The sequence below is a fragment of the Zalophus californianus genome, chromosome 16, assembly GCF_009762305.2.
Source record: "Zalophus californianus isolate mZalCal1 chromosome 16, mZalCal1.pri.v2, whole genome shotgun sequence".
NCBI classification, from domain to species: domain Eukaryota; kingdom Metazoa; phylum Chordata; class Mammalia; order Carnivora; family Otariidae; genus Zalophus; species Zalophus californianus.
The window spans coordinates 9,926,574-9,947,329 of NC_045610.1; the positions used below are offsets into that span (position 1 = coordinate 9,926,574).

The 20,756-nt window shown below is 55.7% G+C and overlaps 1 protein-coding gene across 1 annotated transcript; it reads right to left on the bottom strand.

Annotated features, from left to right (window-relative positions):
• On the bottom strand, nt 1-18,316 carry TRPV2 (transient receptor potential cation channel subfamily V member 2). The gene is made up of 15 exons (XM_027625504.2): nt 16,253-18,316; nt 14,457-14,766; nt 12,834-12,967; nt 11,363-11,656; nt 9,869-10,167; nt 8,060-8,233; nt 7,498-7,653; nt 7,073-7,168; nt 6,177-6,247; nt 5,694-5,859; nt 4,733-4,799; nt 4,281-4,618; nt 3,252-3,379; nt 1,972-2,051; nt 1-210 (listed from the first exon to the last, which is right to left on the bottom strand). The coding sequence occupies exons 2-15, from the start codon at nt 14,654-14,656 to the stop codon at nt 116-118; spliced, it is 2,298 nt and encodes a 765-aa protein (XP_027481305.1). The 5' UTR covers nt 14,657-14,766; nt 16,253-18,316; the 3' UTR covers nt 1-115.
• Nucleotides 18,317-20,756: the final 2,440 nt, after the last annotated feature.

Consider the following 20,756-nt stretch of genomic DNA (forward strand, 5'->3'; position numbering starts at 1 on the left):
TTTCCAGGAGTGATGAGAAAATATTTATTTACATTTGCCACCAAAGGTTCCCGGAGCCCCAGAGCCAGCACGTAGGGCTGGGACGATCCCCTGACTCTGTCCTGCATCTGGGCCATTATTGAGACTTTAGGAGCTGGAGGGGCAGTTGATCTTCCTCTGAGACAGTGTCCTCCTCTAGTTGGGAGGCCGGGGCAGGATTCTTCAAGGTGCCTGTAAATAGGATGGAGAGCGCTGCGGCTCGGCCCTTGGGCTGTGTCCCCAGGAGGACAAACAGGAGGAGGCCCCAGCCATGAATCCACATACTCTGTGTATAGCAGGTAATCCTGAAATCCCCAGCAATGCCTCTCCCTACCTCCCCCTTCCACAGGCATTTCCTGAACCCCTGACTTGGTGCCATCGGGGGCTTCCTCCCAGGAGCTCAACATCCCTTGGGTTAGAAACCAGAACACCTGAGACTTGCTGAAGAGCTGGAAGGAAGTGACAAGTAGGTGTTCAGGGAGCTCTGAGGAGAGAGTGAACCCAACCTGTAAGGAAGGCAGCGGATTTGGACACCCAGAGGAGCAGGAATGACACTTCCGCAGAGAGCCAAGGAAAGCAAAGAACAGGGAACACTGGAGGGACCGGCTGTCGCATGGAGGGAGGTGTGGGAAATGGGTCAGACTACAGCACTGGAGCTTCGCCTCTTCCGTGAGGAGTGAGGCCTTGCAGGCAGTGGGAGGCGCAGAGCATGGGCCTCATGTAGTTTCTGTCTGCATTAGAGGGATAAGCCTGGAGCAGAAAGACTTCTCTAAGGGAGAGCGTGCAGACTGAGCCCTGCAGTGTGCAGAAGGGGGTTGAAATGAGGCGTGGGGGCAGAGGGGTAAGTAGCCGCCTGGGAGGTTCTGAAGATACTCAGCACCAGGCTGAGGGGGACACTGAGCAGAGATCGTCAAGGCCTCCTGCCTGGATGAGGGGAGAGAGGGGTTGCACGCACACTATCTGGTAGGGCAACCCCACAACCGTTCCTGTTGGGGATGTCCAGGTGGAAGCCCCAGCAGGCAATGGGTATGGGACCGGGGTGTGGAATGCTTGGGGCAAGATGTGGGGCAAGGTGACTTTCAGAGTCTTGGCACTGAAATGACGGGGTGGCAGGACTCAGGGGAAGGGAGACACAAAGAGGGCAGGCAGACAACCTATGGGTTTGTGAGGGCCATGGTCAGGGACCCAGGAGCCTGGGAAACCAGCAGGCTTTGGGGCCAGAGTCTGGAGGAGCTTCCCCACACAGGGGTCAGAGGTGATACGGGTAGTGTCATGGGGCGGGGTCGGCGCCACAGACACAAGCAAGTGGAGTCTGTTGGAAAGAGAAGGCGAAAGGAGAGGAGAGCCGACTGCAGATGAAGTGGGAGCTACTGAAGAGTCCAGAAAGGGCATGCTGTGGAGAAAGTTAAGCCTCGGAACAGGCCTCTGGGTGAGAGGAAGGAGCCAAGACCCTTGGTGGAAGGCAGCAGGTTAGAGACAGGAGAAGCAGTCCCCACACTAGAACGGCCAGGACGCAGCCCATGACAGTGGGGAAAGGCATCGGAAGTGACTTCTCAGGGCTGTGGGGGCTGGGGCTCCAGTAGTCGGGGAAAGCTGGGGATCAGCAAGGCTGGCCTGTCAAGTGGGGGCTCAAGGAGATGCCCCCGCAGCTAGGGGATAGGTGAGGGGCCCTCTCTAACCTGTTCCCCCGCTGGGTCCCCAGGCGCAGCCCAGGCCTGGCGCTGGAGGACCCACCGAACATTCCAGGAGGCGGGAGGTGAGGGAAGGTTTAAGGCTGGACTGGGGGAAGCAGCAACAGCCTCAGTGTCTCCCAGGTGACAGCCTGAAACAGGCCAGGGAGGAGGTGGCGGTGGAGAGGCGAGAAGTGCTTGGACATGGAGGGGGTACTGGCCCAGACACACACACTCTCTCTCTCTCTCCAGGGCAGGGGGTCCGGCCACCACGGCTACTCACCAGGGACAGCCGGCCCTGATGGCTCCTCACACACAGTCGGCAGCGTCTGCTCCCATGAGGCCCAGTTCACTTCCTCCACCCTGAGGGCAACAGAGCAGCTCGGAGGCTCCGGGAAGCCCCCTGTGCAGCATGCTTTGCCCCAGGAGAGGGGCCCACGTAGACACGGGTAGCCACAGGGACCGGGAGAAGGATGGGCTTTCGCCACCCTTCTCCCTGGACACTGGGCCACCCACCATCCCGCCCCGGGCCCCCCCCCCCCGCCCTTGTGGCTATCACCCTGCTGCCCCCTGGGCCACATGTCTGCAGCGGAGGAAAAGGCATCTGTCCCTTCAGGCTGTGCACCGTGACCTGGCTTGCCCTCAACATCTAGAGAAGAGTCTCGATCAGGTGTGTCTTTGCGTTCCTGGGCTCCGGAGCCCTTCTGCGGCTACTGCACAGGCCGAAGACCCCTCCCCTCTCCTTGCTCAACTGCTGTCTTACGACAGCGTGTTTCTGGTTGTGCATTTGTCACCAGGTTCTCCCTCCCATGGAAGCTTTGTTTTCTGTGGGAGGGTCATCGCCTCTGTAGTCAGGCTGGGGGAGTGGGGAGGGCAGAGCAGACCAGCCAGGCGAGGCTAGTGTGCTTAACCTGAGGGTCCATCTGGCTTCTTGGCCTCCTAACTGTTCCCTATTTCAGGCCAGAAGGAGTAGGTCAGGGGCCACCAGGGAGGGGACAGGCAGTGAGTGTCAGGCCTGGCCCTATGGGATCCGGCATCCCTGACCTCCCCCGCCCAGGGCAGAGTGCCTGGTGCTCCTAGGCTCTGCCTCTCCCTGACTTAAGAGAGTAAAGCTGGGAAAAAAAAAAAAAGAGTAAAGCTGGGGGGGGGGAGCGCCTGACTGACTCAGAAGAGCATGTGACTTGATCTCCAGGTCGTGAGTTCCAGCACCACATTGGGTATACAGATTACTTAAATAAAAATTTTAAAAAGTGGGGGAGCCTGGGTAGCTCCATCATTAAGCATCTGCCTTCGTCTCAGGTCATGATCCCGGGGTCCTGGGATCCAGTCCCGCATCGGGCTCCCGGCTCAGCGGGGAGCCTGCTTTCTCCCTCTCCCACTGCCTACCACTCCCTCTGCTTCTTTTCTCTCTCTCTTTCTCTTGGTGAAGTAAATAAATAAAATCTTTAAAGAAAAAAAAAAAAAAAGAGTAAGGCTGGCCTGCCCCACGGCAGCCTCCAGGGGCCACTGGGAGAGCAAGGCCCCCAAGCCGCCCTCCCCTGCCTCCCTGCCTCCCTCCCTCACCTGAAGCACCAGCGCTCGTCGGGGCTGCCGTCTGGCCTGGTGCCAACGGTCAGCTTCACACCAGCCCGCTGCTTCTTCCTCCTGCACCACCAGTAGCCATTCTCCATCTCCAGGACAGAGATGGCTTTCTGGGGACAAAGGACACATCAGACAGTAGCCAGGGAGGTACCTCACAGCACTTGACAGTATCACCCAGAGTCTGCTAAGCATGTGGATTTGAGTCTAGCTCCAACATTTGATTGCGTGAGGGATGGAAGCCCCGCAGCTCCCCCTGAATTTCAGTTTCCCCGATTGCAGATGGACAGGTGTTGGGAAGTCAGCACACAATGCGTGCCCAGCAATTACTTGCATGGTTACAGATTCCAGAATTCCACACCACAGGGTGCAGAAGCTTATTTGCTCTGCCCACACATGCGCCTGCCCACTGGCACACGAGTGAATTAGGTGGAGCACTGAACTTGCAGGTGAGGGCGCAGGCTCAAAAGGAGTAAGGTGCTCGCCCAAGCTCAACGGTGAATCAGTAGGAGTCCACCTTCCCAGCAAGGCTCTCTGAGCACCAACTGCCCACCTCCACTCCGGAAGCAGGTACTGCTTTTACAGTAGGCAGGTGTCACATCAGCCCCCAGCTACAGGGGCCTCTGCACCCCGACTCCCCCCAGGCTGGGCCCAGTCCCAGGATTGCACATCCCGCCTCACCCACGAGCCCACTGTATGATGAACACGGAAGGGAGCTGCATGAGGGCTCATTCTCGGCTGTGTGTTTCGCACCTAGAACTGAGCCGAGCTTTGCGATAGGCTCTCAAGAAATACTTGATCATGAGCATGATCATATTTAACACATTGAGCACCTACTGTGTGCCAGGCCCCGTCCCAAGGGCTCTAGATCTATGAGCTTATTCGATGCTCACGAGAGCCCTAAGAAGGAAAGCAAGGATGGCGGGCGGGGGGGCAGGCTCAGCTCAGCTGGGTCCTGCACGCTCCGCATGGGGCCCAGACCTCAGGCAGAGGGAGGGGAGCCGCCAGCCGCACCTGCAGCTTCCAGATGCTCCAACTGTCAGTGGCGACACTGTTGACGGTCTCGCTCATGAGGGCGATGAGCATGTTGAGCAGCAGGATGTAGGTGAGCAGCACATAGGCCAGCAGCAACAGCAGGACCACCCCGCGGAAGCGCAGCTGGTCCTGGAAGGCCAGCTCACCCATGCCGATGGTGAACTTGAACAGCTCCAGGGAAGCGTCCAGGATGCCACCGTATGGGGAAGAGCTGCCCTCCTCATCCGTCTGTCCTGCCCCAGGCTGCGCTGCCTCCGTGGCATTGGGGGCCCTGGGGGCCCTGGGGGCCCGGGCTTCCCGGCTCAGGCTCACCAGGGCTGCAGGGGGGGTGGGGAATGAAGGAGGATCCTCAGCCTGGGGAGGCCAGGGGGCAGCCTCCAGGGTGTACAGAGTGGGCAAGGGATAGGCAGGGGCGAGAGGGGGGTCTTTACCTACAGCGAAGCCGAAAAGGAAGACTAAGTAGACGAGCAGGAAGCGGAGCAGGTCCCGCAGGATGACCTAGAACACACACACCCAGGAGCCAGGATGGGTGGCTGGGCCATCGGGCCTGACCCCCGACCCCTTTCTCAGCCCCAAGCATGGATTTCCACATACACAGCACCCACACGCACAAATGTGTGCATACATGAGGCCCCGTGAGCTACACAGAGTGGACCAGTCTTTACAAAAACGTCTAATCAGGGGCGCCTGGGTGGCTCAGACAGTTAGGCATCCGACTCTGGATTTCAGCTCAGGTCATGATCCCAGGGTCGTGAGATCGAGCCCCCAGTCTGCTTAAGATTCTCTCTCCCTCTCTGCCCCCTCCCCCTCACTCGCTCTCTCAAAAAAAAAAAAAAAAAAAATAGCATAGAGCAATTTGTAATGTTCTCATCTGTCTCTCTTAGTGTTTTCAGGTCCCCTACCAGAATGTCAGCTGCAGCAGAGGTGAGGACTTGGCCCATTTTGTTAGCGACCAGAGGAGCGTATTCCAACACTTAGAACAGGGCCTGGCCTGCAGGACACACTTCCTAAACTTTGGTTGAATAAGGAAATGAATATGGAAAAGTCCACACGCCCGGACGTCCCAGGGCACGGGTAGGCAGATGAGCTATAATGTACATGGTATCCACTCGTCCACTGGGCTAGGATGCACGTACTCCCCTGGGGTCACATGTTTGCTTACCGGTGCAGAGCACAGACCCCTGAGCAGACGCCTGCACGCTCATACTCCTGCCTACAGTCCGCGAGCGGCTGCCTTTGTAAGGCACAGACGTGCTCTCGTGTTTTCCTCTGCCCAGGTCAGCTGTGGAGGAGGGGGCCTGCCCGCTGAGGCCCAAAGGAGCCCTGCTGGAGTGTGGTGCCCAGCTTTGCCTGGTCAGGCTACACTGGGGCCACCCCGGTTTCGTCTCTCACCTTCTGGATCATGACACTGTAGATGCCCGTGTGCTGCAAGCCACGTGTGTAGTAAAGCAGGTTCAGCCAGCCCAGCACCAGCGAGGACACAAGCAGGGGCAGGTACCACTCCACAGCCAGGAAGCACAGCACCTGGGACAGCACCGTGAGCAGGGCCTGCACCAGGCTGTGCGGGGACAGAATTGGGGTCAGCTCGCAGGCCACCTGGCAGGGCCCCCCCTCCACCCCCACATTACAGATTGCTGACCACTGTGCCCTCTCCCACCACGGCCTGATGCATGAGAAGGTCTCCATCTGTCTGGGGCCGGACCCAATCAGGTGCACAGGGAATTCTCAGGGATGGGAGGCCCAGGCCTGACTTTGGTCCCAGGCCCCTGGCACTCCCTGGCTCTGGGCCCTCTCCTCTCAAGCCAGCCTCGTGCCTTCTGCCATACCAGCCTCTCCGGGGCCTGAGACAGGGGAGGGGAGGGAGGGCCCACGTACAAGAGCAGTTCAAAGTAGCTGTCCATGAAGGAGATCCAGATGAACAGACGGCGCCTCCAGAAGTACCACAGCTGTGGGACAAGGAGCACAGGGGGTGTGAAATGTGCTCTCCAGGCCGTGGGTCCTTAGCCTGGGCTCCCCACTGTGCCCCTCCCTGCTGGCCTGGCTCTGTGATCTCAGGGGCTCAAGCAGCCTCTTGGACTTTGGGAGGGGGTTGGGGCTCATGAATCCTGCTGATAGCTGAGAAAGCTTTGAAGCCTGTTTCCAGAAAGTGTAGTCACCCACGGACATCCAGACAATGCCAGGGGCCTCCGAGCTCCCCATGGATCCAGATGAACCCGCTTACTACTCCTAGTGAGGGGAAGAGCTCCCTCCCCTCCCCTCCCCTCCCCCTGGCCTCACATGGACACCGCCCCCCCAACCTGGATCTGGTCCCGAAGTCCTGCCCACTCTGAGAGAGGCTCGGTGTCACAGTGCCCAGCCTTGTCTCCCGCATTCTCACCTCAAAAGGCCCTGCTGGGGGAGTCGGCCTGAGCCTGCCCCCGCCCACCTGTCTGTGGTCCCCAAGTGAGGAATGCCCCAGCCAAGGGACCTGGGGGTGGGGGCACTGCCGAGGAGTCACAGGAGTCACGTGGTACCCCACGGGCACCCCAGAAAGCACAGCAGGGAGGTACCAGCCCCAGAACCCAAGGCCCTCAGCTGCCCTGAGGCTGGGAGGGGTGGGACTGGGTAGGGGATTCGGTTTCCATGGTTTCCGGAGCAATGAAGGGATTGTGGTTAACTCTCTCTAAGGCCCCTCCTGGCGGGATTCTACGTTTGCTTCTGGGGGGTTCTGGGAGCCCATAGAGTTGTGGAGTCTTGGTGTGGGGGTGGGGGGAAATGGGAAGAGCCCTCACCTGGCCCACGAGGAGGTAGACCCCCCCAAGCAGGATCAGGATGTGGCCCAGGAGCAGCACGGGGTCTCCAGCAGTCACTTCCGGGGGCAAGAAGGCCTGCAGAAGAGACACTCTGGTAGGACCTGGGGCCTGGAGTCCCCTTCCAACTGTGAGACTCTTGGCCGAGGGCCTGGTCTGAGCATGAGCTCTGGAGAGGCCACGCAGAGCCACACAAGGAATACGGGTTCCCGGGCAGGATCCCCGCATTCTAGCCTATCAGAGAGGCACACTGTCGTGGTTTTGAGGGTGGGGTCGGGCGCCCAGACTGCCCGGGTTCAAAGCCTCAGTGTGAGGGTCTGCAGATGGGTCTGGCTCTCCACGCCCCATCTTCTTCCAGGGTCATTCCCAGGAGACCTCCCCCAGAATGCTCCCCTGCCTGGCCTTGCCTTCTCCAGGGCCGGCTGGTTGTAGGCCACAGCGGTGAAGATGAACATGTAGGTCAAGTAACACAGGAAGTTGAAGAAGAATTTGGGGATTAGCAGGTCCCATTTTGCCTGCAGCAGTCTGTTCAGCGGTTCCAAAACCACCATTCGGTGTCGGTGCTGGGGGTGGGAATGTGAGAGCTAGGGGTACATTCAGCAAGGATATATATGGGGCCCGCTCAGGTCAGGCTCAATGCAAGGGCTGAGGGAAATGGAGGGGGGACCCCAAATGAGCCCTCCCCACTCGGCCTCCACCCCACCCTCATGGCTATGGGCTGACGGAGTGCCTCATTCTCCAGCTCAGAGCAGGTGCCAGTCAACAGAGGGGCCCTCAGTGGTTGCCCCCAGGCCCCCCGGCATGCTCCCCAGGTGGGACTGGTGTGTGGAATGAGCATGGGCCTGGTGGCCATGTCCCCATTGGCACACTCCCGGGGCAGCTTTGGTCCCGCAGGCAGCCCTGAATTATGGACCTTGCAGGGAGCTGTGCCGGGTCCCCTTACACACACCCCTGGCCCTGTGGACTCACCGGGCTTCTGCAATGAAAGGCAATAATCTCCAGCACTGAGTTCTCCTCCCAGCTGTCCACGGAAGCCAGATCGTACAGCGACACCCGGACTGGCCCGTAGCACCACTCAGTAAACTTCCGGGAAAGTGACTGGCACGGCCCTGCGAACTCCCGCTGCAGGATGTGCCTGAAAATCTGCAGGGTGGGCCACATGAGCTTGGCCTGCACGGCCACCTCTTGGCATTGACCTGCGGGGGGTGGGGGTGGGGGCCTAGGAAACACTCAGCACCCTGCAGAGCGGCCCACCACCTGCAAAGCCTCAAGCAGACACATGCACACAGCCCAGATACACAGGTCCTTGTGTGTATGAACGCTCACACGTCCCACGTGCTCAGCCACAATATAAACACTCCCATCCACTCACATATGTCCAGGTCTGCAGTGAACCTGGCTCTTCCTTCCCCACTCCTGCCCTGAGGCCTCTTCCTGGACTCCTTACATGGCAGAGGGACCTCCAGCCCAGGGCTCCTGGAGGCCCCTTGAGATCCGAGCTACACATATGTGTACACTTCTGCAGTCAGAGCTCAGAGCTTCCAACAGACTAGAAAGCATCCCTAAGTTGAACAGGTTAAGGGGCAATTTGGTTCTGGCGTGCCTGACTGGCTCAGTCGGTGGAGCAGGCGGCTTTTGCTCTCGGGGTCGTGAGTTCGAGCCCCATGTTGGGTGTAGAGATTACGTAAAAAAAAGAAGAAGAAGCGGGGTGCCTGGATGGCTCAGTCCGTTGGGCATCTGCCTTTGGCTCAGGTAATGATCTCAGGGTCCTGGGATCAGATGGGTCCTGGGATTAAGCCCTGCGTGAGGCTCCCTGCTCAGCGGGGAGTCTGCTTCTCCCTCTCCCTCTGCCCCTCCCCCTCGCTCATCCTCTCTCTCTCAAATAAATAAATAAAAATCTGAAAAAAAAAGAAGAAGAAGGAGCAATTTGGTTTTACAAATGAGGAATGGGGAAAGGAAAGGCCACCCAGCCATGCCTCTGGACAACAAAGGGAGGTTCTCACACCACGGGAACCTCAGGGAATAAAATAGTAAAACTTCCATTTATGTTTATTTTTATCTTAACCTTTAAAAAAGCCTGTGTTCGAAGCATGGGGCCCTGTGTAAAATGCACAGGTTGCCATGAGGCCTCACTGATAATGAGGCTCAGGCAGCCTACTGGTTGTCATTAGAAAAAAAAAGTAGAGCTGAGTCATGCTTACTTTTTATACCAAAATAACTTCCAGCCAAATGAGTTTTAGGCATAAAAAATAAAACTGCAGAAGTGGAAAATATGGATACAGAACATATCTGTACACGCACACACACAAGCTTTTATATATATATATATATAGCCTCACAGAAGGCATTAAACAGTAGCAAAACCAGGGAACTCTAAAGGAAAACATAATTACAGTTGTATATAGGAAAATGTAAAAATTCTGCAGGGCAAAAAATCCCATAAGAAATGTTTTTATGGGGCGCCTGAATGGCTCTGTTGGTGAAGCAGCCGGCTCTTGATTTCGGCTCAGGTCATGATCTCAGGGTCCTGGGATCGAGCCCCACATCCGGCTCCCTGCTCCGCGGGGAATCTGCTTCTCCCTCTCCCTCTGCCCCTCCCCCTGCTTGTGTGCATTCTCTCTCTCTCTCTCAAATAAATAAATAAAATTAAAAAAAAAAAAAAAAAGGTAGGGAGACCGGTGATCTAGAAGACTGCTCCAGGCTTTTTCTGCAGAAAAATCAGAGTGAGTCCTGTTGCTTCCTGGACAGGTGGGGAGGGGATGGGGGCTAGGTACTCACCTCGATTTTGCCCTCCTTGGCAGCCAGCTTCAGGGGCGTGAGGCCCTGCAGGTTGGGGATGTCCTCGAGCTGCACTGTGGGGCAGAGACGGGCCCCCGCGAGGAGAAGCCCATCATACATGCGGATCACCAGTGCACTGTTCTCAGCTGAGTTGTCTGCAATCGTTACCAAGGCGTGCAGCACTGTGTTGCCCAGTGAGTCGGCTGCCTGCAGGCTGGCGGGCTGATGAGGGTTCTCCAAGAGGTAGGTTACCACATCCCACTGCTTGGTGCATGCGGCCAGAGAGAGGGGCAGCTCGCCTGGGGGCCGGGGAGGAGGGCAGCTTGAACCTCAGGCCTCCCAGCTTCCACCTGCCTACTCTTCATGCACCCCGGACAGAAGGCCAGGCCTCCTTCAAGAGAGTCAGGCACCCGCAGGAGAGGACAGAACGCTGCCTTGGGATCCCGGGCCCACCCAGGTCTGTGCTATGAGGGAAGATGGTCCCAGGCCCCGTGGAGGGCAGCTGTGCCTTTTCCACTCGTAAAGGCAGCCCTGTCCAGCTCTTGACCCAAGGGGGATGTGACCAAAGCTCTTTACCATCTAAAGGAGCAGACCATGCGGCCTAAGCTTTCGGCTCAGGTGTTGATCTCAGGGTCGTGAGATCGAGCCCCGAGTCGGGCTCCACATTCAGGGCAGAGTCTGCTTAAGACTCTCTCTCCCTGTTGTTTTGCCCCTCCCCTGCCATGCTCACTTGCTCTCTCTAAAATAAATAAATTTTTTAAAAAATAAAATAGGGGGGGCGCCTAGGTGGCTCAGTCGTTAAGCGTCTGCCTTTTGCTCAGGTCAAGATCCCAGGGTCCTGGGGATCGAGCCCCTGCATCGAGCTCCCTGCTCCACGGGAGGCCTGCTTCTCCCTCTCCCGCTCCCCCTGCTTATGTTCCCTCTCTCGCTGTCTCTTTCTCTGTCAAATAAATAAATAAAATCTCAAAATAAATAAATAAATAAAATAGGGGGGCGCCTGGGTGGCTCAGTCGCTAAGCGTCTGCCTTCGGCTCGGGTCATGATCCCGGGGTCCTGGGATCGAGCCCCGCATCGGGTTCCCTGCTCGGCGGGAAGCCTGCCTCTCCCTCTCCCACTCCCCCTGCTTGTGTTCCCTCTCTCGCTGTGTCTCTCTCTGTCAAATAAATAAATAAATTCTTTAAAAAATAATAAAATAAAATAAAATAAAATAAAATGAACGTCCTATCTGGTCAGGTTTCCCACACACAGTTCTGTCAGCCCCTTCCCCTCCCCCAGTCTGGATGTGGATGTGTAGGGAGCTTCCTTGCCCAGACAAGGCTAAAACATCTCCTAAGACAAACTGCTTTTGCAGGCAGCCCAGTGATTAGAAGCATGAGCCTTTGGGGTTGAACACATCTGGGTTTAAGGGCCCAGCCCGGCCACACATTAACCATGTGACCTTGGGCACGGCCTTATCTCCTCCGCACCTCAATTTATCCAAGAAAGGCTCCTCACCAAAGTAGAAGCAAGTCCCCTGGCTCTTTTTCTGGAAGAAGTGGCCGCAGGCCCGGGCATGCACATTGGCCCCATTCTCCACCAAGAGTTTCACACACTGCAGGCTCCTTTTCTCGATAGCAATATGTAGGGCACTGTGGCCTCGGTAGTACTCATCCGTGCATTGGGCGTTGACCAGGGGCTGGGGATTGCCAGAGTCCCGGTCGATCTGAAGCAACGGCAGGATGCAGGCGTTGGCCCCATCCTGCAGGTTCAACAGGGCCTTCATCAGGCACGTCTTGCCCGTGGAGCCCTCTGTGGGAGAAGAGGAGGGGAAGGGGCAGCAGGGTTCTCAGGCATGGAGTGGCTGGGCTGCCCACCAGGCTGCACAGTGAGCCCAGCCTCCAAAGTACCCTTTGGGAGGATAAAAAACAATTGTCACACACACGACTGGTGGAAGCAGAGTCATGCTGCAAGGTGGGAAGGCTCCAGCCAACAGGTATTAAAATACCAACAGGTATGACTCTAATATCTGCCCTAGAAAATAAGTTTCTAAGGCATAATTTGTTGTCCATGCAACATGGTCTACACCAGAACATTCAGAGCACATGTTTGCTAAGTATCTCCAACCCTTAAAGGCTCTGTCTCCTCGGGCAGGTCACGTGGCCTCTCTTCACCTCAGTTTTCCTGACTGTAAAATGGGACTATTCCAGGCTTGTTCTAAGGGCCGAATGGGATTGTATACAAAACTGTTAGCACACAGAGGGCCTGGCACGCAGTATGTGCAGGCCAAAAATGACACACAACCTAAATGGTCATCATTAAGGAATTAGCTAACTAACTTGTGGTAAACATACACAGCAGAAAACTCTGTGTTTGTCAAAGTGACTGACTTAGAGGTCTATGTACAGAGTGGAAAGTAGGAGATGTAGTATACGGCATGACCCTTTACATAAACATATATCTAAGATATTTAAACACTTTGAAAAGAGATTCGCCAAATCCTTAACAGGGATCGTCCTACTGTTTTTACCCTCAGCTTTAGACATGTCATTACTACCTGAATCTTCTAGAATACACAAATTAGAATACACAAATTAGGCCTCAGACGAGGTTATTTTTCTAATCAGCCCAAACGATCAGGATACTTCGATTTGGGGCAAAAAAATGTTCTGAGATGGGTGAAGTGTATGGTATGTGTACTACATCTCAACAATACTGTTAAGACAAAAAGAAAAAAACAATGCCCTGAGGAAGCCGTGAGTATCCATTTGGCCACTGAAATGGGCTGAGGATGGCAGAGGTAGGTCAGGAGCCCGTGGGGCGGGTGGACGTGGGAGGCACAGGCTTGACCAAAGTGAGGCATTCAGGCCAGAGGGTTGCTGAGAAAACTCGGCCCTTGGCTCCTGACCACGGTCAAGGCCAACCCATCAGCTGAGTCTCAGCACAGCGGGCAGGACTGCAGTGGCTCTGGCCCACAGGGCAGGCCTACCTGTGTACTCTGAGTCGGTGAGGTACTTGCTGGTCCGGGACAGGTACTCCGGTAAGCCAGCCAGATCCTCGGGGACACCCCGGGCAACTGCGCTGAAGAGCCGATCACGGTCAAAGCGGTTTGGGTCCGGCTGGCTGTGGGGATGTGATTTGATTCTGATGTTATGGAAGAACCACGGGCGCCCCCCAGGAAGCCCCCCACCCCAGGGAGCCCTTTCAGTGAGTCCTGTGAGCAGTGTGCACCTTGCAGGCTCATGAGCCCCGTGGGAGCCTTTCTGAGCACCTCCCCCCCCCCCCCCCCCCCCCGCCCAGGGCAGACCAAGCGCTTGCTCAGAGCCCCGGGAAAGGAAGGCAGGCCTGTCCAGGGCACTAGCCCCCAGCATCCCCATGACTCCAGGCAGAGCAGAGGGAGTCTGTGTCTCAGCATCATGTGCTTATCATTTGCTGGGTGGCTTGATGATCTCACAACAGGCTCCTGATCCCAGAGGGAGGATTTCAACACAGGAACTTGTCATGCTCTTGTGCTGGAATCTGGGTCGGGATGGGACACATATGCACACATATGTGCATAACTGGAGCTCACGTGGGGGGTGTCTAACTAACTCCAGACCCTGACTCCTAACCCCCAGGGAGATTCCAGGCTGGGCAGACAGAGGTTTCTCAGAGACACGGGGGCCTAGCGCTGAAACCTATCAGATGCTCACCAGAGCTTGCCTGAAAAGCCACACTTCTGGGAGAGGCCTCACACGAAGAGCCTGTAGCTGTTTAGCATCTAGCAGTTTCTGGTGACAGGGAAGGGGAAGGAGCGTGGGACACCCCTCCTGGGGTTGCCCCTATCCACAGAGGCCAGCCCACACCTGGGGCTCCTGAAACCATGGCCAGCAGATGTGAAGAGACAAACAAAGGTGGGGGGGGGCTCTTCGATGCTCTGGGGGAGCCTCAGGTCCCAGCTTCGCCAAGGAAGGCTTTGGTGACTCTCTCATGGGTGGGGGATGGTTGGGCTCAGTCATGTGTTAAGCTACAGCTGTATGACTGATGGAGGCAGGCCCTGCCTCCTCCATGCCAGGAAGCCACGTGTCTGCCGGGCCTGACCAGACACCCTCATCTGCCCAGCAGGCCACAGGGCCACGACATGACCGAGAGGGCCCTGCGGCTGACTAGGGCACCCTGTGGGCAGTCCCGCCGGGGGAAGTGGCTGTTTGGAGAAAACACTTCCTGTCACAGGGTGGCATCCCTGTCTTGGGGTAGGGCAGCCCAGCGAGAGCACAGATTGGGGTGCGAGGGGGCTATTCTGCCTGTCCGGCAGGCTACCCGGCTCCCAGAAGCCTCATGCGCATCCTCTCCTGGCCTGGTCTGAATCTGACCGTGGTCTTCCAACACCAATGATATGGGGTCTCCGGGCTGGGACGCCAAGGGCTGGTGCCACATCTCGGGCATGAGGGCGGAGGAAGGGGCTTTCCTGACAGAGTCCTGCCTTGCCCAGGAGGATTCGCCAGCCTCGTGCATCGGACTTCACACTGAGGGGGGAGGCCAGGCGAACCCCACACATACCCGAGGGGGCACGGGGGCTGGGCCTAGGCCACCAAGTCTGACTCAAGGGCCCCACCCCCATTTGCTGCCTCACCTGACACCTGCTCTTTTGCGGTAGTTGAGGTTCACTTTGATCTGAGGGGAGGAGTCCCGGTCCTCCCCCTGGAACGGTGACTCCATGGGGGGTGGCCCATCCCCGAGGCCCGGCTTTCCTTTGTCCCTCTCACCACCATCTTCTTGGCCTCCATCCCATGTCTGGAGCCTGAACGCCAGAGGGCTGGAGGGCGAGGCCATCCTAAGGGGCGGAGGCCGCTCTGTCCAGCTCAAACCTGGCTGAGGCAGTGTTGTCAGAGGCCCCTCCTTCTTCCTAGCCCGTGGGCTGGGGTGGGAGGTCTGGCTGAGGCCTGCAAAAAGAGAAGTTTAGAAGCTGAGTACAAGTAGATCCACCCACCGAGTCAGCCCGACAGGACGCGGACTGAGCCAAGAGGGAGGCAGGCAGAGGGTGAGGAGAGAGGGAAGCCCCGGGAGTGAGGATGGAGCAGGGGAGGAACAGGGACCCAACGGGTCTGCCTGTTGACGTAGTCCCACACGAAGGGTTGAGATTGTCCCCGACTTTCCCTCAGGACTTCCTGATAGCTAAGAGACCACAACCGCTGATGCAGGATCACAGACTTTTGAGTTCACAGCTCGAAACTTTCTCTGCCTCACCTCTTGTCCAGCTGCCGATATTCACAGCAGGTAAGAGTGCCGTTGAACGCTAGAGGCGGGTCATTCACCCTCTTGCCATAGAACAGGAGCATGCTGGGGGAAACGGTTGGAAAACCGGTCTATCAAACCTCTCATCTTGCTACCAGGACAGCTAAGGCCCAGAAAAGGGAAGTGACTGCCCAAGGTTGTCAGCTGTTGGCGGAGCCTGGTCTACAACCACAGCAACCTACCATGATGATCCTCTTCAGTTCTCAGTATCTTTCAGGGCCCATCCCTGTTTTCAGTCTGATTCATCTCTGAAAGCATCAGATGCTACCTCTCTCTGTGCTTTAGGGTGTCTGGGGGCTTCAGAGTGGGGAGGGAGACCCCTGGCTGGCGGCCCAAGCTCCCCCTGACAGGCAGCCCCACCTCAGGCCCTGGCTGGGGCTCTGGGCTCTGACAGGGGGTAGTTAGGGGAAAGGTGCTGTGCCCCCAGCAGGTAGGAGCAGAAAGAAGGAAGAAGAGTCAGATGGGTAGGAGGGGGAGGGGGGACACAGCAGGGTGGGAGAAGGGGGCAGGGAGCAGAGAAGAGCATGGGAAAGGGAAAGAAGGGCCAGAAGTAGAGAGGGTGGGTGGTGGCAGGGCTTGGGCTGTGTCCCGAGGCTCGCACAGCCCTCAGGGACCTGGTGGGGGTGGGGGAAGGAGGCATTTTCCCACAAAAGCAGGGGAGGTCAGGACCTGGCTCACTTCTTCGACATGCAGGGTTTTTTTGTTTGTTTGTTTGTTTGGTTGGTTGGTTGGTTTTGGTTTTTCACTTCAGCATGAGCCACCATCTTTCTGCCCAATCTGGGGCGTCCTTCCCAAGCCACATACCGTTTAGCCTAGCGTGTGCCCCTAACCATCCCCCCATCCCCCCCGATCTGCCTCCCCGGCTGCCCCCCAGCCCACCATTGCCAAGCGTCAGCAGCAACAGCTCCCTGTCCAGCCCCCCGGCCCCCTGTCCTGGAGCCCTGACCCGCACCGGCCTGGAGGAAGGGGTCTGGCCGTCCAGGTGGAGGCCGGAGCCCCTTGAAGACCCTGGCCCGGGGTGCTGGAGAAGCAGGGAGCCCCCGCCCTCGGGCTCCCCTGCCCTGATCAGTCACTGTCGGGCTCCGGGCCGCCCCCTCCCCAGACGTGCCCCGATCGCCCCCCACCCCGACTTACCCCGCAGGCCGAGCCTAGGGCGTGGCGGCGGCCGGGGGCCGCGGACCGCTGGGATCCCGGGCCTCCGGGACGGCGGGGGCTCCGGGAGGAAGTGAAGCCGGGAGGGCGGCGGACGCTGGCTGCCGGGAGCCGCAGAACCTCCCCAAGCCTGCTCTGAGCTCCGCCAGCGGGCTGCGGTCTCGGGGTGTTCCGCACCCTCAGCGCCCCCGGCCCGCCGGCATGGTGGGGAGTGGGGGGAACTCTCCCGGCTCGGGACAGGCTGGCCATGGGTGAGTGACCATCTGGACCACTGGCCACACCCTGCTGTCGGGAGACACGCCCCGCCTCCCCACCCCCACTGTCTAGCCAAGGAGGGCCCAGGTGGGGGTGGGGGCAATCAGAGGCAACCCTTGGGTGCTGGGACCTCGCCTCAGGTGGGAGCCGGGACGGAGTGTGTGTGTGTGTGTGTGTGTGTGTGGTGCCGGGGGGCGGGGTTCTTGCCCCACTGGGCTGACGTCTACCTTCTCCCGTGCCGCACCACGGGCCTTCCAGGAGACCCATCACAGGGGAGATAGAGCTAATATGGACGGGCCCCAGGGAGAGGAGAGACTCAGTCCAGCACACGACCCTGGGAATGCACGCCACCCAACCAACTAGCAGTTTGAGGGGATTTTCCCACCTCCCGGGGCTTTCCCCCCAACCCCCGAACCGGGGTGGGAGGGTGGGCGCCTGTCAGGGGCACACTTCCTTTAGTGAAAGGCGCTTCCAGCACCAACCAGCAGGGGGGACAGGGAGAAGGCTCCAGGTAATGCCGAAATCAAAACTGGTAGGGAGGGATTCCACACTGGGGCTTAAGGACTCAACCACCCACCAAGTAGACCTAGGACACCTTCCTCTCCCTAGCTCCCTAAAATCCAATCCTCGCCCCAAACCTCCCAAATTATCTCTTTCTCCGTCCGGTCGAAGCAACTACCTTCTCTCCCCTGGAAGACTGCAGCCACCCCCAAACTGGTCTCCCGGCTTCACATACACCCCACCCTCACCCTCATTACCCATTCTCCGTACAGCAACTGGAAGGATCTTTCGAAAGTGAAAACCAGATCACCCCACTCCCCTGCTTAACCCCACATCCTACCCCAACCGATCGCTTCCCTTGGGGCTTCGCATAAAATGCAAATTCCATACCATAACCCTGTGCAGTGTAGATGCCTTTCTCCACCTTCATCTCTCAATACAACACTGTCTTGCTGGTTACACTCTAGACCTGCGCTGTCCAATCTGGTAGTCACTAACCACGGTGGCTATTTAAATATAAATCAATTACAATAAAGTAAAATTAAACGTTCAGTTCTAACAGTCACAGTAGCCACATTTCGAATGCTCAGTACTCACATGTGGTTAGTGGCTACCATATTGGACGGCACAGATACAGAACTTCTCCATCATTGCAGATAATTCCATGGGACAGCATGGCTCTAGACATTGGAACACATTTCAATCTCTCCAGTATGCCATGCTCCCTTCCGTTGCCTCCAAGCCTTGCACAGTTGGTCCACTGCCAGGAAAAACCCTCCACACCACCACCCCCGCCCCCCCCAACACTGCCCTTGCTCTAGCCAACTCCTACTCATCTGTTGTCTCTCCGTTTAAACATCAATTCCTCTGGGTGGCCTTTCCTAGACTCTGGACTGGGTTGGGGGTCCCTACTATGTACTCCCATGACACTTTGTACTTCTCTGATCATAACTCACTATTCATTATTGTTAACATTTATTTGTCTGGCTTCACCTTTAACAATAACAAATGCCTACTAAGCATTCAGCGCGGGCCAGATGTTGTGCCTAGTGCTTTACGTGCAACTCTTAGAACAATCTCATTTCACAGACTGGCAAACTGAGGCTGGGCGAGGTTAGGCACCTTGTCCAAAGACACATGGCTGGGGGGTGACAAAGCAAGGATTGAAATCCAGGGCCACAAGCTTATGCACCAAGCTCTACAAGGGGCAAGGTTTTGCCTTTTTTTTTTTTTTTTGCCATATCCTCAGGACCCAGCAGCCTGCTTATGCTCAAGAAGACTTCCCCCTGCCCAAGAAGGCTTTTTTTTTTTAAGATTTTATTTATTTATTTGACAGAGAGAAAGGGAGAGAGCAAGAGAGGGAACACAAGCAGGGGGAGTGGGAGAGGGAGAGGGAGAAGCAGGCTTCCCGCTGAGCAGGGAGCCTGATGTGGGGCTCGATCCCAGGACCCTGGGATCATGACCTGAGCCGAAGGCAGACGCTTAACGACTGAGCCACCCAGGCACCCCCCGCCCAAGAAGGCTTTGAATGATTGGGTGGCTAATCATAATGCAGAGGACATTACTGTGTTGTTGGGGAAAAATTGAAGAGTAAGTGGACACCCTCACATCCTCTGGAGGCATCACCACATCAGGTGACAATGACAACTGGGCAGGAAACCTCAATTGCAAACGCAGTTTATAAAAAGTTCTCAGATCATCAGTCATCAGGGAAAGGAAAATAAAAACCACAATGAGATACCACTTCACACCCACTGGGATGGCTCTAATCAAAAAGACAGATAATAACAAGTATTGGTAAGCATATGGAGAAATTGGAATGCTCACACACTGCTGATGGATCATAAAATGGTGTGGCCACTTTGGAAAACAGTCTAGCTGTTCCTCAAAAAATTAAACACATAGGGCGCCTGGCTGGCTCAGTTAGAAGAGCATGTGACTCTTAATCTCCGGGTTCTGAGTTCGAGCCCCACGTTGGGTGTAGAGATTATGAATAAATAAATAAATAAATGTGTAGTTACCACATGACACAGCTATCCCACTTATTTCCAAAGGAATGTAAATGTATGTCCACACAAACACTTGTACACAAATGTTTACAGCAGTTATTCATTATTCATAATGGCCAAGTGGAAACAACCCAAACATCCATCAGTTGACGAATGGATAAATAAAATGTGGTCTTTCCATACAATGGAATATTATTCAGCCATAAAAAGGAATGAAGCAGCTTCACATGCTACAAACATGGATACACCTCGAAAAAATGAGGCTAAGTGAAAGATGCCAGTCACAAAAGATCTCATATTGCATGATTCCATTTATGTGAAATGTCTAGAAGAGGGAAATCTATGGAGACAGGAGATAGATTAGTGGTTGCTGAGGGCAACAGGGCTCGGGGCATATGGAGAGTTAAAATGTACAGGACTTCTCTGGGGGGGGGGAATGAAAATGTCCTAAATTTGACTGTGATGACAGTTGCACAACTCCGTAAATATCCTGAAGACCATTGAATTGTATACTTTAAATCGGTAAACTAGGGCGCCTGGGTGGCTCAGTTGGTTAAGCAACTGCCTTCGGCTCAGGTCATGATCCTGGAGTCCCTGGATCGAGTCCCGCATCAGGCTCCCTGCTCGGCAGGGAGTCTGCTTCTCCTTCTGACCCTCCCCCCTCTCATGTGCTCTCTCTCTCTCTCTCTCTCTCTCATTCTCTCTGTCTCAAATAAATAAATAAAATCTTAAAAAAAATAAATCTGTGAACTATACATAAATTCTATCTTAAAAAAAAAAAGAAGTCCTCTGAGCAGGAAAGAATGCCTGTGTTTTTAGCGGAAAATGAATCAGGCAGAGAAGCAAGTCTTCCTCGATTCCAGAGTCATTGGACTTCTACTTCAAGAAACTTCCCCCAGTCCAATCTCCGTGTAAGGAAAATCTCCTCTAAGCCGCCTTTACGCCTATGTGTTTCACTTCACACTTAGCAACTTTTTATAAAGGCATGTTTCTTTTATTTGAATTTATAATCGATTTTAACAAAACCAAGAGAAAGGTCACAAAAGCGTGTAACAGAGGTATCCTTTGGAGGAGGGAATTAAGTAAGAATCAAGGATGGGGGGCGCCTGGGTGGCTCAGTTGGTTAAGCGACTGCCTTCGGCTCAGGTCATGATCCCGGAGTCCCGGGATCATCGGACTCCCTGCTCAGCAGGGAGTCTGCTTCTCCCTCTGACCCTCCCCCCTCTCATGTGCTCTCTCTCTCACTCTCTCATTCTCTCCCTCAAATAAATAAATAAAATCTTAAAAAAAAAAAAAGAATCAAGGATGGGGGACACCTCGCTGGCTCAGTCGGTCGAGCGTGTGACTCTTGATGTCAGGATCGTGGGTTCAAGCCCCAGTTTGGGTGTAAAGCTTACTTAAAAAAAAAAAAAGGATCAAGGATGGAAAGACAACTTCCTTTTTCAATGTGTATCCTTTATACTACTTGATTGTTTTTTTTTTTTTAACTATTGGCTTAAAAAAAAAAACAAATATGGAAGTGCCTGGTTGGCTCAGTTAGTTGAGCGACTGCCTTTGGCTCAGGTCATGATCCTGGAGTCCCTGGACTGAGTCCCGCATCAGGCTCTCTGCTCAGCAGGCAGTCTGCTTCTCCCTCTGACCCTCCCCCCTCTCATGTGCTCTTTCTCTCTCTCAAATAAATAAATAGATAAAATCTTTAAAAATAAAAAATAAAATAAAAC

Bases quoted from the DNA above. Each gene is read 5' to 3' on its own strand.
- TRPV2 (XM_027625504.2), bottom strand. From the start codon at position 14,656: ATGGCCTCGCCCTCCAGCCCTCTGGCGTTCAGGCTCCAGACATGGGAT. The intron at 8,234-9,868 runs GTGAGTACCTAG...CCCACCCTGCAG, and splicing joins CCAAGGAGGGCAAAATCGAG to ATTTTCAGGCACATCCTGCA. The intron at 3,380-4,280 runs GTGCGGCTGGCG...CTTTGTCCCCAG, and splicing joins GGAGCATCTGGAAGCTGCAG to AAAGCCATCTCTGTCCTGGA.